Source organism: Aplysia californica, unplaced genomic scaffold (genome assembly GCF_000002075.1).
Source record: "Aplysia californica isolate F4 #8 unplaced genomic scaffold, AplCal3.0 scaffold00751, whole genome shotgun sequence".
In the NCBI taxonomy this organism is placed as follows: Eukaryota; Metazoa; Mollusca; class Gastropoda; order Aplysiida; family Aplysiidae; genus Aplysia; species Aplysia californica.
In genome coordinates this window covers 39,561-57,310 of record NW_004798021.1, presented here as the reverse complement: position 1 = coordinate 57,310, position 17,750 = coordinate 39,561, and the positions used below count along the sequence as shown (strand labels likewise).

Here is a 17,750-nt window from a genome sequence, read left to right as displayed (position 1 = left end):
AATTAATAAAAAATAATAAATAAATAAATAAATAAATAAATAAACAAATAAATGACTTACGCTGATATTTGAAAGAATAAAAAGACATGATCTCTTAAGCTACTTGATAAAGCATTCCAGTTCTTGGGTCCATGATATTATTAGGCATAATATGCCCTGCTGCCCATTGTTTTAAGTTCCATAGATGGTAACAGTAATTTCTTTATATGTCAGTCAATGACCTTAAGCTTCGAGTCGGAATGTGCAGTTTCAACCGATCTGAATAATATGATGATGCATTAGCAGCATTACCATCATTTAATTAAGCATTTGAAACAAAGAGTAGCCAATTTGTACATTATTTTTCTTAACAGGAAGTCAGGAGTCCGTATATAAATTAAGAGGTGCCCGCAGTACCGTCTCGCTTTCTTTTATCTGTGTAAAAGTGGTTTTGAACAGTTTTGGATTGTTGTCACTTTATCCAGAGATATTTTTGCTAACAAAGATCATCGAGTTACAATGAACAAGTCAGTCTTGAGAAAACTGAGATATAATTACTAACAAATAATAACATCAATACTTAAAGTGGATTGACGTCTCAGATCAGGTGAGTTACCTCAGCCGACAATATTAATTGGAATAGAAATAAAGGCCTTGATTTTTTAAACTTTTCTTGAAAGTTCCTATTCTGGATCGCCAATTTTGTGATCGAGATCGTTGTCAACCTCACTCATGCCTGCCAGATTGTTTTATCACGATCAATTTGTTTGTTATTTTTTGGTCTAGTAGTTCGCTAAAATAGGCCCTACAAGTTTCAGAAGTATGGACAAGTTCATCTGAGTACGTAAGTAGGCCTATGGTATTGAACCATTTAATTTAGGTAGGCTAAAGTCAGCATAGAAAAAATACTTATCTTATATATGCGTAACTATTTCCTTGACAAATTATTGATGAGTGGCCGAATAAAACAGTTACGGGACCAAACTTGGCTGGCAAACGAAAGGAAAGATAAGACAAATTAAAAGAAGACAACTAAAAACCCACCTCTTTTCCCCTCAAAACGAAGTGGGTGTTACTTCTCAAGTCTCAATTTATTGTTTAGGCATACCGTGTTCGCTCTGCCTACTTATCTAAATAACTTTAAGGTGACCCACATGTAATCTAAGTCGATCAGCATCGATGTGGTGTCTTTCTTTTCTTTTCTTTTTTTGTTTGTTTGTTTCTCTTTCAGAGATTGTACGGTACTCTCTCTCTCTCTCTCTCTCTCTCTCTCTCTCTCTCTCTCTCTCTCTCTCTCTCTCTCATGTGTGTGTGTGTATATTATAATTCCTTATTTCTCTCTCAAATCTTTATCCGGATACAATAGAATTAAACCAGATTTCGTTCTCAGTTGTAATTACAGATGATTAATCAATTACCGAACTAATAAATAAAATAATTTTTAGATTAATCAATTTAGTGATTAGTCAATCCGTTATAATATTCTCTATGAAAGGTAAACGTAGCCTACTGAATTTATCCGTTTCCATTGTTGTCAAAACCTACCCCTCTTCCCAGATAAAGGTGGACTTAGATGCATTTGGCTGGTTCTTCTGTCAGATTGAAAGAACATTATTATGCAGCCTAATGATGAAATTTAACATGAGATTTTAAAAATGCAAAACTGTCAGGATTTATAAACAAAAATTTAACACATTATCTTGAGAATCAAGTTAACTAGAAAGTTGCAAACTCAGTTTTCCTGCCCGTCTTTTTGTCTCATCTGTAGATGACCTCTGTAGGCCTAATATACATCGGGCCATGTCAGATCGGGGAATCCCGGTCTTCTCTGTGGGACTACTGGTCGAATTCAGCCAGCAGCGCCCGCCGCCCATCCCCTTTTCCCATGCACTTGTACTTTTTGAGTACTTCCCTGTTAGTTCAAGCGAAGACTCTTCATTACAGTTGCCTCGTCTTCGCTTCTTTTTACAAATTTCAGTTACACAATATAATAATATTATGTCGATGTATGTATTGTCCAGCAAAAATACATTTGTAGGGCCTACATTGTAAATGAAACACTCTGAAATATTGAAGTAAGCTTACCAAATATTTATGATAGGCATGTTTCAGCTCCTAATATTTTATTCATTCTCCTTGTTCGGTAGAGTATCTTTTGTTATGTAGTCTCACAAAGTGTGTTTTGCACAAGCGATATACGCAAAAAAAATGTTTACTGTAGTGCCTATATTCTGCTAGGACTCGATTCTGCTGTCCATTACCGTAGCTTAGCTGGCTTGGCTCAACTTAGAGAATATTGAACTCTCCCCAGGAGAGAAAGACTGGTTTTGTTTCATCCAAAGATCATGTCTTTTGATCAGAAAGCCAATATTTGTTTTGTTTTTTAGATTTTACACAAGTTAGTGCAAACCAAAAAGTCACCAGCTTTCGTTTCTATGCCTAGATCTGTTCCTCTTTTTGCTCCAGATTTCGCACACAAATAAACATGAGCCGATCGGTTGCAAAAATCTGGGTAGTTAGAGAGAACGGACGGACAACGGAAATAACAGCAAAGTGCAAGCAGCGACTGGACTGATGTGAAAAAGAAGGGTACCCTGTCGCCTGTTTTGAGATTATAAAACAGTTTTGTCGAATTACCTCACAAACATAGATCAGACTCAAAGAAAAAGAAAGCACACCCTCTGTGTGTGCCCTCCTCTGAAGCCAAATAATCCTGATGTGATGGCAGAACTAGGTCTAGAGTCGAATGGTTCTTCGCAATCAGGCTCATCATTGGGGCTCGAAGAGGATCGCAGTCTGCCACATTCACTGGCTTCAGGCTCAGGTGGCTTTCAGAACAAAGAAACTTTACAAGAATGGGACCCAGGCTACACCAGTTCATGCACTTCAGCAAAGCAGTATAGGAAAATGGAAGGAAAAGGTTTGGTTTTCAGTCTTGTGACTGTGTGTATCTATATCATGTAAAGTTACTACTGCACTGACTGTAAAACTGGAGACAAAGACAAGACAACAAAGACAAAAAAGGTGTTTTTGTTGCCTACAATACAGTAAATTTGAGTAAACAGCATTTCTTCAACTACAATGAGTCAATGATGATGATGTCAATGGATGGGCACACCATTATCTCTGCTGATCACTCTTACCTTATTATAAGTAATAAGCCTTGAAAATGAAACTCAACTGTATGATCGATCATTCTTCAGTTTGGGGTCATCAAGGCCAAGGGTTGGGTTGATTGGGGTACCATCCGGCTTTTGCCCCCACAATAACAATGGAGTGTGGATCTGGGCTCCACCAATGATTACTTCTGGTTCTAAACTGTTACTTTTCGATGCGCGTGCCAATATTCAGAAGAGATTCAATCAAACCTAATCACTTGCAAAACATCAAATTTTATATTATGGTTTAAAAATTCAGGGGTGGGGGGGGGGCCCCACTGAAACCCCCCAGGTTAAAGACAAGTGAAATATTTACCGCACACATTTTGTACTGAAAAATAACAGCACAGGCATCTCTTGCTCCCGTTTCAATAAAATTACGTCCGTATCGATATATTTCAGAAGCCTACTCTTGGCGCAGACATCGAAGAATGCAGAATATTGTTGCTCATGAACTCTCTTGGCATTCTCAGTCAGGAATCTATGCCACATAGTACTGTCAGTACAACTTTTGTAACGGGACACTCTCCCATCGTGTTCACTTTACCCCTTACCTAACTGCTAACACTCTCTCTTGAGGGCTGGGGAAAGTTTCAAATAAATTCTTATGAAATGTCATGCCACGCCTTGTCTGGCTTGCTTTGTCCGTGAGTTACTGACTTAAATTTAAGAACTTGAAAATCCACAGTGACTCAATTATCAACTGTATACACGTTATAAATTTTATTTTGTAGGAAGGTGTGAAAGTATTATCGATGGCTATGGAAAAGTCCAAGATGGCCTGCCCTGTTGCTGGAATGTCTTCTAAGTATAAAAAAAGAAATGGTATTGGTTTGATAAAATTAATATTCTTAACTTTTTTAATGTTGTTGAAAGTACACTGACACTGACTGACTTTGCCTTGATTTTTTAGGTTTCAAAAGTACCTTCAGCCATGTGCACTAGACGAAAGAAGAATATTCTTTGTTAAGTGAGCTGTGTTTTGTTATATTTTGGATCACAATCAATGTATTTATGATGTCATAATGTGTTGTTCAACAATGCATTCATTTTATACAGATGAGCCAGTGAGTCTTACATACACATGGAAGCAGACACAGTCAGACGTTACAGTGACAGTCAAGTTAAAAGGTCTTCGTGGAGAGCACAACGGAGCTTTTGACATTACATTTACATGCAATGAAGTGCACATTGGTATTTCAAGTGAGTGATTTCTCTCTTAATTTTTGTAAATTTGATTGTGTTTTCTTTTTTATTTGTATATAGATACATAATGTTTAAATGAGAGTAAGCTTCTCAACTCATCACAGCTCTAGAATAGCTTGGGTAACCCTGCTCATAGGTTAATGTACCATCTGCAAGCAATATCATGGTTAAGAATTTGTGTACTGCTTTGGAGGTGTTTTGTTTGTCTCTCCTTTTTTATTTGCCAGTTATTCTGCATAAAGTTTTGATTGTTTTTTTAAGTCTATTGTGTTTTAAAAAATTAAAATTGAAATATTCCTTAATGATCCTCAGATGATATAAGCCATTCTATCCAGTTCTACGGAGCCATTGAGAAAGAGAAAAGTCGAGTGCAGCTGACCAAAGAGAACATAATCCTGATTGTGATCAAACAACTACCGTCACTCTGGCCCAAACTCGAGGTTAGTTTGCCTATGCTTGGACTAGTCACTGGCTCAGAAGTAGAGGTGACCAGTGAGAAAAATGAATTTTTTGGATAAGTTGTTCATCGGAAATGCTTGGACTAAGATGTTTTTATGGTAATTGGGATTGTGACTGAATGGTTGTACAGATTGGTTTGATTTACAGGTGTAAGGCAATGTTATTTGAATGCTGTTTTTCTCATTTTGTCCAAAACAGATACATGGTTTCTTCTAGCTCTGATCCTTGAAAATGTTACAAGTTTGCTGTGGAAATAAGAGAATGATTTTTGAAGTAACCTCTACTTTCTAACAAGAACAAAAAGATATATGATGAATGCCCCTCAAATATTTCAGAGTGAAGTTCAACCTGAAGTATCAGATGCTGGTGGGTCCAAGATGGGGGTGGTACCTGGAGATGATGTCAGCGATGTTGGAACCTCAGCCCGCCTGGATAATTGCAACAAGACCATTGAGGATATGCAGGTGGCTGATAGTGATAGCAGGGAGGAGGATGTGGACAAAGGAACAGAAATTACTGATAAAGAGGAAGGTATGTTTCTCCATGATGATGATACCTCCGGTTCTAGGTCTATATGGCTGGTAAGCTGTTCAGCTGCTCCATGCCCAGGAGAAAAAACTGCTTCATTTTTGCTTTTTTTTTTTCTACATTTAGAATTTGAATTTCTACTTAGTCTTTCTAGAACACATGCAACTGATACAACAGATTAAGAAACTGAAATTTTAAAAATTCGAAATTTGGGGCTTAACACATCTGAACAGCTGGCTTGCGATAGGTTGTTTTACCAGGAGGCTGATGAAGAACTACAATGCTAGCTGAAGAGTATGTGCCCCTGTTCAGCTGAACAATCAATGCACAAAAGTTTTATTTGTTTCAGTTAGGAAAAGCAGATCGACTTGAAATATTCACTTAGTGCTGTGAAAAAGCAAGATTTATAGACAGAAACAACAGGGAGGGAGTAAAGGTATAGAGCCTACCAGTGTCGCTCTTCAGCCACTGGTGCTCTAGAGTTGAAGAAAAAAAGTCTATTGGAGAGGGGCGTTCATAAGGAAATAGGTTTGGAACCTAATATCTTACAAAAAGAAAACATTTCCTTAGTTCATTTTCATATTATATTTGTATAGTTTCTTAAGCTTTAAATACAATTATTTGGGGATTTCTAAAATGATTCAGCCTCTTGCGGCTGAAGTAGATTATAACTAACTTGGTATTTATGTGAGTCCTCAAAATGGCCCTGTCAACCTTGTTTGCTGAAAGCTCATTTCTATCTCTGTAAAGTTGGTACAAGTGAATTTTTATCTCTGTAAAGTTGGTACGAATGGATTTCTATCTCTGTAAAGTTGGTACGAATGAATTTCTATCTCTGTAAAGTTGGTACGAATGAATTTCTATCTCTGTAAAGTTGGTACGAATGAATTTCTATCTCTGTAAAGTCGGTATGAATGAATTTCTATCTCTGTAAAGTTGGTACGAATGAATTTCTTTCTCTGTAAAGGTAAAATATAACCCAGCCAGCCTCCCACCCCACAACATATCTTTGTGCATCACCACGACCATTGCAGCCTGTTGCTTCTTGTTGTAATTTGAAATTAGGGGCTTTACTTTAACCCATACTCGTAGCACAGCTGTACCATATTTCTTTTTTTGTCCTCTTACAGAGCCAGTCTTCCACCTCGATCACCTCAAGCACGGCTTCTTTGAGAGGGTTTGTATTATGACTAACGTTTGAAGGAAAATTCCACACTGATACACAATGTGATCTCCATTTTAAGAATGTTTTTCTTAGCATTGAAATTTTTTCGTCATTTTGAGTCACAGTATAACACGGATATAGGTCGAACACAGAAGACTCAAATATGACATATCCGCCAAATTTTTTTTTCCCTTCTTTATCTTTGTAAGATATCCGAGGCCGGGCCCAACGAATTCGAGCTACCCGTGTTATACTGTGTAAAGATCTGTTTCCTTTGTTCGAAGCTTTCTTGTGTGGCATGTTTCAAACTATTTAAGCTGGTCTTCCGAATTTACTCTCTATGCAAGAGACTTGTTGCCAAAACTGATTGTCTCATGTTAAAAGTTATTTTTTAAAACAAACTATGGTTGTTGTTTTTTATGAAGTCTTCGCCATTGCTTGCAAAAGATATCTGATTCTGGTGTGTGGAAATTATTCTATTGAGTATGTAACACTCTCTGCCAAGATGCTGTATCCCAATCAGCCTGGGTGGCTCTGTTGGGCATGGTCGAAGTGGCTTGCCCTCTAAATATTCTAAATTTTGTGGATAGATATTTAAGATATTTGCCAGCATATGCCTGAGTATATGAACAGGTCACTTGCAGCTTTTCCCAATGCTACATTGTTGGGCATCATGACTTATTTTCTGTGCTCTTGATAACGCTAAATGTTTATCTCTTATGAAGAGATTTGTTGGTACCAAACTTATTTGTTTTGGTGGTTCTTTATTAATTGTCTTTTTTAAACATCTCAGTTGTTGCAAGTTCCTCTTCATAATATATGACAAACTTCTGCTTTCAAAATACTCGTCTTTTTAGTGGTTTGTTTCTGTGAAAATAGCAATATGCATGAATTGTATAATTCTGTTTCTGTATTCGCCCCGCCTCCCGCCGCCGCTATTCCCCCACACGTGGACCCAGGATATGGTCCTGAGCCTTCAAGTGTACGTGAAGAGCCTGGACAAAGACGCCATGAAGATTGTGTTCAGCAAACAAGGCTTTGTCCTCAAGTTCCATACCGCGTAAGTGCTCAGTCTCGCTTGTTTTTGTCTTCTTTTTACTACTTCTTCTTCGTCTTTTTTTTTCTTCTTCTTTTTCTTCAAGTACCAAATCTGAAACGGACATCAACAACAATGATTTTTTACCCATTGCTTGGATACTTTAACAAAACCAAAAACAAGCGAGACTGTCCTGGTGTTTCTTCCTCACCCATCTGTTCTGTTTCTCTGTTTAAGTTATTCTTGGTCTACCTATGCCTCTTTTGCCTTTCTTACTTTCTATTTTTCCAGTGAGAGCAAGATGCTCGAGGACTTTCTTTTGATTCAAGTGTCCAAGGGACTGCAGTAAAGATTTTGCTCAATTGTTCTCGTCATGTGACCGTACTGGAATTATTCTTGTCATATTGCTGAAATGTATTTTCTGTTCTCTCTTTGGTCAGGGATGCCAAGTTCCTACAGCTCCACGAGGGAACCTCTGCAGAGACCACTTTCTCCTGGGCAGTCACCACCAGGTAATGACAGAAAAAGGAACAAGTGTCGAGTTAAGTTCTTCTTGTTGTCGTTCTTCACCTGCAGCGGTGGCCTGCTTGGAGACGGAAGCAGACGACAGTACATGGGTAGAGAGCCGGAAAGGAGAATATTTTAGAGAAGAATATTTGCCGTCCCTGTCAGGATTTGAACCCGGGACCTATTGAATGAAGAGGCAAACCTATCATTGAGAAAATTCCAAAAGAGAAATAAGCATTGTGCCCGGTTGATCTCGGCCTCGTTGAACACAGCTGGCTTCAACAGGAAAGGGTTTACTTACACTAAGCTATAGTATTGTGGTTCGGTTGCCGGACGTCCTAATTTGGGTTGGATGTTGTGTCTCTTGGTTTTCTCAAGACGAGACAGGCAGAGAAATGAAGAAGTAAGAGCAGCTATCGGCATTGGGTCCTGCCTGCATTACATAGAAAGACAGAATAAAATGGTTTGGCCACCTGTTACGTATGTCTCCTGGCCAGCCAGCCTCGAGAGCCTGCAACACCAAGCACTCGGGCTATAAAGGCCACGCAAAAGATTCATTAAGGGTGTCAAGGAAACCCTGAGAAAACATAATATCACAACTGAAAGAGCTGTGGAGTTGGCCTACCTTAGAAAACTTCATCTCCCCTCGACACTTAACGGTAACAGGATGAAAACGTAAAAAGTAAAGTAAGTTGTGCTCTTGGGAATTATGTTTCCCCAAATTTTCCTGACGAGACGAGGTGAGAAAGAGTGCCCGTGGGGAAAGATGGTAACAGACGTCTCTATGCTGTACATTTGTGTTTGAGAACCTGGAAAATGGCAGATATCTCAGGATAGCCCAATTTATGACAGATACCAGACTTCAAGTGTGATGTGATCGAGAAGAAGAAGAAGAAGGCAGATTGTTCTGAAGGCTTACAAAGAGGCTGAGAATGTATGAGAATGTTAAAGTGTTTGTATAGATGGTGATGAAATGTGAAGTGCACTTAGAGTCTGCTGTTGGGAGGGCTACCTGCTATACCAATGTTATATCAATGAGTTAAAGTTTTTCTTTTTTTTTGTTTTCTTTGATTTTCTGAAAAAAATGTATCTCCTGTTTTTTTTACTAATGATGTGAGTGTGGTGTTTCCTCTGTGTCCAGACAAGAGATTGTTCCGGAAGAGTGCAAGTACAAGGTGAAGGCCAGCGGTATGGAGGTGACTCTTCGCAAAACTTCTGCCGTCAGATGGGCATCTTTAGAGGCTCCCTTGAGGAAAGGTATGTGTGCAACAAGTTCAAAGATAATTTTGTTGTTTAGATAGACTGAAGAAGAAAATATCTTAACATGCTTGTCTGATGTTTTGTCTCTATTCCAGCAGGAAATGGTTGATATTGCGTAAATGTGCTTCTCTTTGCCAGGGATGCCATTTTTCCGCTTTTTTTCCCCATTATTTCCATTATTTTCACTGAAAGAAGGTTAGAAGAATAGCAGTTATTATTCTCACATTTGTTTTCTGTTTAAACCTCATTTTAGTTACATCTTGTAACCCTCACATCCCCAGTCACGTATTTGTATTGTAATATATCGAGCTGTCTGTGAAAAATATGCAATGTAATTATCTTCTAAAACATCAAACTAAAGTAATATTGAAATATTTTTTTTGACTTGAAAAAATTGCAGACACAAATCAGTACTGGCTGGGCCTTAGCAGTCACAGACTTCAATATTAGCTGGGCTGGAGGGGGTAGAGTGAGGGGTAAAAATATTTGAGTGTTGTAAAAGTTAAAGAGTCTTTTTGTTTGCAAATACAACTTTGCAAGTTTTCAGTCACTTTCATAAACTCCCTGCAGCATCCCTGCTTTCCTCAGGCAAAACTCCCCCTCAGGGCAGTGCTACTGTCTGAAGTGTCTTTAGGCCATTCCCAAAGGAGGGATATTAACATGTTCTTGTGCACAGAAGAATTGTAAATGAGCTGATTTATCAATGTCATTCTCATACTGTACTGAAACAACATGGGGGAACTGCGCTTTTTTTTTCCTCATCCTTACTATCATCATTTTTCCTCTACTACTTTTTGTATGTTTGTCACACTCTTGTGAACTGCTATTTCCGGGGTGCCTTAATAGTCGAAGTAGACTTTGTGTTGTTGAAGCTTGAGAGGTGAGCAGAGTAAGCCTGATTCCCTGTTTGGACTTATTCTCTGTTGACATCCACCCCTTGGCGCTCATATGACCTTATGCAGTTGCAAGTGCCGTAAAACCTTACTAAAACAAATCAGACAAAGCACTCTTCTGTTCCTCCACAGAACCCACCGAGCCCCCAAGAAACAACGATTCATGGGTGCCTCTCACACGCAGCACCGGACCCCCCACCCCCGACTCCCCCTCAGAACCCCCGGCGTCATCAACATCTTCTGCCGGTGTCGCTGCGGGCAGTCAGGCAGAAAACGGGCCGTCCAGGAGCGTCATGTTTGACGATATGGAGGACATTGACTTGAAGAGTAACAGAGGTGGGTAGCTCACAGAGATATAGCTGCAGTCCTCATACGATCTCGAGGTAATTTTTTTCCAGGTGTCTAGTTATTGGATATGGCAGAATGTGTCACGGCAACTCGCGATCGTGAAAGATGGAGGGTCATTTCACGTCAACCTCTGAAGAATAGATGGCACCTCCAGGTGTTCAGGTAGTTATTGGTGTGGTAAAATAGAGGGAAGGAAGAGCAGAGGAAGACAGAGAAGAAAATATACAGATGTCCTAAACAACTTTGCAACAAATAACACAATGACAAAAACCAAGCTGATCAGGAATACGGGACAACAGGAAGGAATGAGGAACCATAATCGTCAATGTCTGCACAGACCTGACATAGGACAAGGAAGAAGTTATTGATACGGTAAAAATGCCTGACACGTGCTTCATATCCCCAGTAAAGCAGGGTTTTGTTGCGTATACGAAGAACGCGAATTATTGTTGAGACATTTTCACTTTTTCACAAGTCATGATGTTGACTTAGGTCAACACCTTTTTGGAAACGTAGTGCACATCCTCACTCAAATCAAATGGTGCCATCTGCCATTTTTTCTTCAGGCCATTCCCAAAAAGGGAATATTAACATGTACTTATGCACTGTGGAAGTGTAAATGGGCTGATTTATCTATGTCATGCTCATACTGGCTGGAACAACATGGGGGAACTGCTGCCTTTTTCCCCCTCATCTTTACTATCGTCATTTATTCTCTACTTCTTTTCTATGTTTTTCACTCTCTTGTGAACTGCTATTTCCGGGGTGCCTTGATCGTCGAAGCAGACTTTGTGCTGTTGAGGCTAAAAGAGGTGAGCAGAGTAAGCCTGATTCCCCGTTTGGACTTCTCTTATGACATCTACCCCTTGGCGCTCATATGACCTTTTGCAGTTGCGAGCGCCATAAAACCTTACTAAAGCAATGAAATATACTTTCTTCTATGTTCCAGGCAAGTACAAAGGAAGCTCTTCTTCCATCAATTCTCAGAGGATGGAACCAGACGCAGACAGTATCTCCTCCGTCTTTGGTTCCAACCTTAAGACCAGGCCCACAGGGGTGTCACAGGACTGGAATGTGAGTCGTAGTAGAGAGGGTTGCTCTCATCTGCCACCAGCATGGGCAAACATGTCAAAGTCGCAAGCTAGATTAAGCCATTATGAATATGTTATGTGTACATGCCTTTAGAAAGGTCTGAGTTGACAGAAATTTTGCAAATTGAAATAAGGGCATATATTCTTGTAGCGTGTTGAATGCTGAAAACGCTGATTTAAAAGTTTTTCAAAACTTTTGAGTACCGCGACTCTTTAAGATACACCTACTTTTTTAACACAGGGTGTAAAAACAAATTTTGAAGAAAACCCCAATTTCCAGCACATTTTTTACCTTTTGTGAAGTACGTGTTGCAAAAATAGCCAATAAAGATATTTAGACTTAGAATATTGTAAAATCCTTTCAATATGTTATTTAGGTATGGTTTAAAGTTTGTTTTATGATGGAACTAAATTTTTTAGCAGAGCTTTGCCCTCAATTTTTTCTCTAGACCCTCAAACATTTCTTTACTGTCCATCTTGCTTGCAAAATATGGATTGTTTGAAAAATTAGATTCGTTGTTCTGTGTGTGTGTGTGTGTCTGTGTGTGTGTGTGTGTGTGTGTGTGTGTCTGTATGTGTGTGGTGACTGTTTTGTTACTTTTCCTCCCCAGAAGCCGACGGCCCAGGTGTGTGTGTGTGTTTGTGTGTGTGTGTACGTGTGTGATGACTGTTATGTTTCTCTTCCTCCCCAGAAGCCGACGGCCCAGGTGTGTGTTTGTGTGTGTGTTTGTGTGTGTGTGTACGTGTGTGATGACTGTGTGTGTGTGTACGTGTGTGATGACTGTTTTGTTTCTGTTCCTCCCCAGAAGCCGACGGCCAAGGTACATCCTCTGAACAAACAAGGGGCGGAGTCAGCCATTGTCATCTCCCCTGGTTACGCGGGGCTGGTCAATCTAGGCAACACGTGCTTCATGAACTGTGTGCTGCAGGTTATGGTCAACACCAGGGAGTTTCGCGACTATTTCTTGGGTACGTTTGGTGTGGGTTGCTCCTTCTTTCCTATGAAATAACTGTCGTCTTTATCTCACCTCCTCCTTTTCTATGTGTATGTTACTGTCTTGTAACACCTCTAATCTTCAGCTCTTTTATGACCTATGCAGTGAAACTCTTGACTATAACTAGACTGAAAACAAAGTGTAAAATGTCTTCCTACATATCGGGTGACCTCAGTGCTTTCTTGTCGTATCTCCTTTTTCGATAACAGTGAAAGCAGTTTGTAACAAATAGTGAGCTTAAGAAGAAATCACATTTTCACTTTTTTTTTAAAATGGAGACATGACAAGAAAGCACTGAGGTTGTGATATCATGTTTGCAACAACAGCTTATGTTGTATAAATGACGGCCATGTTTGTTTCCCTCTCCCAGACGACAGGTTCCAGCATGAGATCAACGAGGACAACCCCCTGGGCATGAAGGGTCAGCTGGCCGCGACCTTTGGCCTGTTACTGAAACGTCTGTGGTCGTGCCTCAAGTACTGCTGGGAGCCACGCAAGTTGAAGGTCAGTCGCCACTTTCCTGGCCTCTCTGTGTTTTTGTCTTGAGTTTTCTAAAAGCTTGACTGCTGTGCCATGCTGGCAAGGTCATAAAACAGTTGTCAATTTTTGGGGGAGTTGCTTACGAGCACGTAAAACCTTACCAAAACTAAAAGACATTTCTGCCTGCCTTGCTTTTTTCCAAGCACTAAAGTTATTGCATCGACAGGTTTCTCTTGAACCCCAGCTCCAACTGTGGGGGAAGGTAACCTAGTTCACCTAGAGATGATGTGCTTGCCTCTCTGGTTTGTTTGATTTTGTTTAGTAAGTTTTTCAGCGCTTGCAACTGCATAAGGTCATATGAGTGCTAAGGGGTGGATGTCAACAGAGAAGTCTAAACGGGGAATCAGGCTAACTCTGCTCCCATCTCTAGTCTGCTCATTGTTTCAGGAAGCAACATTCCTGTATTCTGGACACGTCCATTGATGCTCCGTTGCTCTCTCCATAATGTCGCTGAGGGTCTTTCTACTGATTGTGCCAGTCCATATCTGGTTGAACGCTCTTCTGTTCGTTCCTGCGAGGATGCCAGATTTTCCACTTCCTTTTTGTATTCCCAAAACCATCATCCTCTCCACAGCAGTACTGGCCTCAGGTTTGTCTTCACAACGAATAAATTTTTTGTCTTTTCCTGCTTTTGTAGATTGTTTTAAATCTCCCTCGTTTAATTTTCCCCAATTTCTCTGTGTCTACAGGATCTGATCTCAAAGAAGAACCCTCAGTTTTTTGGCTACGCTCAGCACGACGCTCACGAGTTCTTGGCGTTTCTGCTGGACGGTTTACACGAGGTAAGGGACCTGTGTTCTGTCCTTTAGGGAAAAATGTCTGGATTTACATGGTTTTTGGGAAACTCGCGGAATGGCAATATGCACCAGAAGACTTTTTTTTTTCAAGTGTACAAGCTACTGTTTGTTAAGTGCATTAAGTATTTTTTCAGTGCAATTGAGTGATATATAAGGGAAATTTTATTATATTAATATTATTATTAGTAGTAGTAGTAGTAGTAATATGAACATAGCTGCTCTGTTTCTGATGCTTTTTTCTTTTTAAAAATCATGTCAATTTAGTTTGTGCCTTTTTAGGTGATAATAAGTGTATTTGCTTCTTGAGTGCTGAGTTTTAGGGTTTGTTTTGCTGTTTTATCAAGATTTGGCCACGGTCGAATAATTTTAGTCGAAATTTTATTTGTTTGCTGCACAATGTGTAAAATTGTTTCTGTTTCTGCTTTTTCACAGGATTTGAACAGAATTAGGAAAAAACCGTATATAGAAACGACGGACTCAAACGGAAGGCCTGATGAGGTACAGTGGTAGAACTTAGTCAATACGAGCTGTGGGGGTTACTTAAGGGCTTACGGTTGTTGTTGCGATAAAAATAAAATAGGTCATATAAGTGCCAAAGATTAGAGGTGTTACAAGAGAGTAACATACAGAGAAAAGGAGGAGGAGAGATAATGACAACAGATGTAATGAAGGATGATGACAATGACAAAGAATAAATGACAGAGATGGAGGATAATGACGATGATGGAGGATAATGATAACGGCGACGGTGAAGGATAGTCATAATGACGACGATGAAGGATAATGATAATGATAATGATGAAAGATAATGATAATGACAGAGATAAGGGATAATGATGATGGTGAAGGATAATGACAATGACGGCGATGATTTGTTTTTCGTTCAGGTTGTGGCGGCGGAGGCGTGGGCCCAGTACAAGAGTCGTAACGACAGCGTGGTGGTGGATCTGTTCCAGGGACAGTACAAGTCCAAGCTGGTCTGCCCTGTCTGTGGGAAAGTAAGTGACCGTAGGGCCTAGTTGCAAGTTGTGTCGTAGGTCCCAGTTGTGTCGTAGGCCCTAGTTGTACCCTAGGGCCAAGTTGTGTGGCTGTGTTGCATACAGACGTATCTCAAAGGTCACAAAAAAAATGACTTAGGTCTGTATACAATACTGCCCTCGTAGTTTTGTGGTTGTGGTTGTTTTGCTCTTTTGCTTTTTGTTTCTTTCTTTTTCTTTTGTAAGGATTTGCACAAGTTTTGTTTAGAGAGTAGTAGTAGTAGTTATCTAATTATTGCAACCATGGAGACCAGTGCTTGGCAACCTATTTATAGCCAGCACCCACTTTTGCACTTTTGTCCAGCCCACCTACATATATTTCCAAGCGGGGTTTTAAATAATACTTGTTAGGCTACCAGACTGATAATCATGAGGTTGGGGGTTCGGAGGTTCGGGGCTCAGACCCGACGTTGTGTCCTTTGGACGCGCACTTTTCATTAATTTTCCTCTCTTTACCCAAGTGGGAATGGGTAACTGGCCATAGACAGCAAAAGATCTTGTTCTTGTGTTTGTGTTTTAGCTCCAGGAAATTGGCAGCTTGCACTGTATGCTTTCAAGGAAGTTGACATAATTTCAAATGCTATTGGGTCTGTAGGGGTGATAATGTAGATTGTAAAGTGCATAGAGCTTGCTGTCGAGCTGGTTTGCGCTATGCAAATGTTATTTATTATATACTAGCTGGGTACCATGTTTGATGAACGGACTCAAATGAATCGATCGTCAAATCTTGGTGGGATTAGTGCGCACTGCATAAGAACAGAAGTCTCACCTGTTTACAATGGCGTCTTAGAAGATGGACTTTTCCAAGATTAGATCTAAATGAAACTAATGAAAAACTGAAAATTAAACTACAGTGACTTCAGACTCCTTAATATAACTGCATCCTTTAAATGATTCTGAACCACCTCTAATTTTTTCAAATTCAAAAGTTAAGTTGTTCGGAAGTTTTAGGGGACCAGAGTGACGAACTTTCACAAAATATGATATATTATATCGATTATTATTACCTTCAACGCCCACCAAAATTACCAAATGGCCCAGGTTGGCAAGCACTGGTCTTGACGCTCAGTATGAACATTGTTCCATCTTGTTGTACGTTCCAGGTGTCCATCACGTTTGACCCGTTCCTGTACCTGTCTGTGCCGCTGCCCAAGAAGAAGAAGGTCATCCCCGTCACATTTATGTGGAAGGAGTCCTACAAGAAGCCTGTCAGGGTCAGTTGCTGTTACTAAGATAAGATGAGATAAGATAAAATAACAATTTCTTGATATCGACACAAAGAAATTTGCTGCGGCGTGGTAAATACATACACGCAAGCACTTTCCTCAACATTCACTCTCCCCCTCCCTTCCTCCCTCCCTCTCTCTCCCTCTCTCTCTCTCTCTCTCTCGAGCTATCAATAGATGCAGGTCCACTCTTGCAGACAAATGTATGCTCTCGTAAATGGTAAATAAAAGTGGTAATTATTTATTTATTCATTTATTTTATTCGGTCTGATTTTTCAGTCCTCCATATATGCTCAAATTCCAAATATTATGCTCATGACGTTATGCAGTTGTGAGCGCTGTAAAACCTTAACTAAAACTAAAACAATATGTTCTCATGCTGTGTTTCAGTACCAGATTGTGGTGTCTCAGGACAGCACGGTGGAGAAACTGATTGAGGAGCTCGCACAGAAGACAAATGTCAGGAAACGCGATGTGAGTTTTTGGGTTGGATTGTTTGGGTCTTTTCATTCCACTGAAGTAATACTTATCTACAGTCGGGTAGGGGGGGGGCCTGTGTCACTTTTGCATGCGCTTCTTTTATGATCTCAGGGGCTGTCAGCCTTAATGTTAGGTCCTAGATTCAATCGTAGCTGATTTTTAAAGTTAGATACTATGTGATCCCATATCAATTGTTACTGTTTTAAATATGCTGTAATTACCTAATATGTTATTATTGGCTTCAATTTGCTTTTCTTTATTGGTATCCCAGTTTTTTTAAAGTTTTTTTTAGCGAGTTTGTTTTGTGTTGTTTTTTTTGTTTGTTTGTTTGTTGTTGTTGTTTTTTTTTTGGGGGGGGGGGGGTATCCAAATAATTATTCTGGTTTTTGTACTTTTACTTTTGTTTTTGTTGGGATTTTTCAGATGTAAGTGTCTTTTTGATGTTGATAATGTAGATCTATGTGCTTGATCTTGTTCTGCACAGATACGAGTGTTTGAGGCCTACAGAGGGAAAATCCTCAAGTTTTTCCTGAGTGGCTCCAGTCTGTCTAATGTGGAGGCCAAGGACATCATCATTGCGTGAGTTAACAGTTTCCTCACTCCTCTGTCGACGGCTCTTTTGTGTTTCTCGTCAGCAAGCTTTCAATTGTTTTAAGTCTGGGAAGCAAAGTTTTTCACGGGGAAGAGGAAAAAAAACTGTTTCATCTTTTTGCAATTTTACCAACATAGCGTAGTAGACTTTTTTCGCGAACATGTAGAATTTGAATTTAGACAACATATTGATAGATCACATGCAACTGGCTGTCTTTTTGTTTGCTAATGCGGCTTCGTAAATTGTCAGTTATTAAAAATGAAACCCCAGTGGCATCCCTGTATGTGTTTTATTGTTCTCTCATCTCTCTTTTTCTGGTTCCAGCTCGGAGGTCCTGTCTGAAGAGCTGGCCGGAGAAGAAGTCCTGGAGATTCCTGTGATGCAAGTGAGAACCTCATATTTATCATTTGAAATTTGAAAAATTTATGTTTATTTATTTATTATTTTTATTTT

The 17,750-nt window shown here is 39.7% G+C and overlaps 1 protein-coding gene across 1 annotated transcript in view; it reads left to right on the top strand.

The window, feature by feature from the left end:
* Positions 1 to 1,879: 1,879 nt before the first annotated feature.
* Positions 1,880 to 17,750, top strand: part of LOC101845724 (ubiquitin carboxyl-terminal hydrolase 19) — a gene marked incomplete in the record, with an annotated part of 27,467 nt that continues 11,596 nt past the window's right edge. Inside the window, 19 exon segments of the mRNA XM_013088494.2 lie at positions 1,880 to 2,899; positions 4,197 to 4,340; positions 4,656 to 4,783; positions 5,138 to 5,333; positions 6,461 to 6,507; positions 7,455 to 7,555; positions 7,972 to 8,043; positions 9,180 to 9,295; positions 10,324 to 10,527; positions 11,489 to 11,613; positions 12,437 to 12,599; positions 12,996 to 13,129; positions 13,855 to 13,947; positions 14,395 to 14,460; positions 14,850 to 14,960; positions 16,103 to 16,213; positions 16,616 to 16,699; positions 17,190 to 17,284; positions 17,622 to 17,682. Coding sequence (XP_012943948.1) covers positions 2,701 to 2,899; positions 4,197 to 4,340; positions 4,656 to 4,783; positions 5,138 to 5,333; positions 6,461 to 6,507; positions 7,455 to 7,555; positions 7,972 to 8,043; positions 9,180 to 9,295; positions 10,324 to 10,527; positions 11,489 to 11,613; positions 12,437 to 12,599; positions 12,996 to 13,129; positions 13,855 to 13,947; positions 14,395 to 14,460; positions 14,850 to 14,960; positions 16,103 to 16,213; positions 16,616 to 16,699; positions 17,190 to 17,284; positions 17,622 to 17,682 — 2,250 coding nt within the window.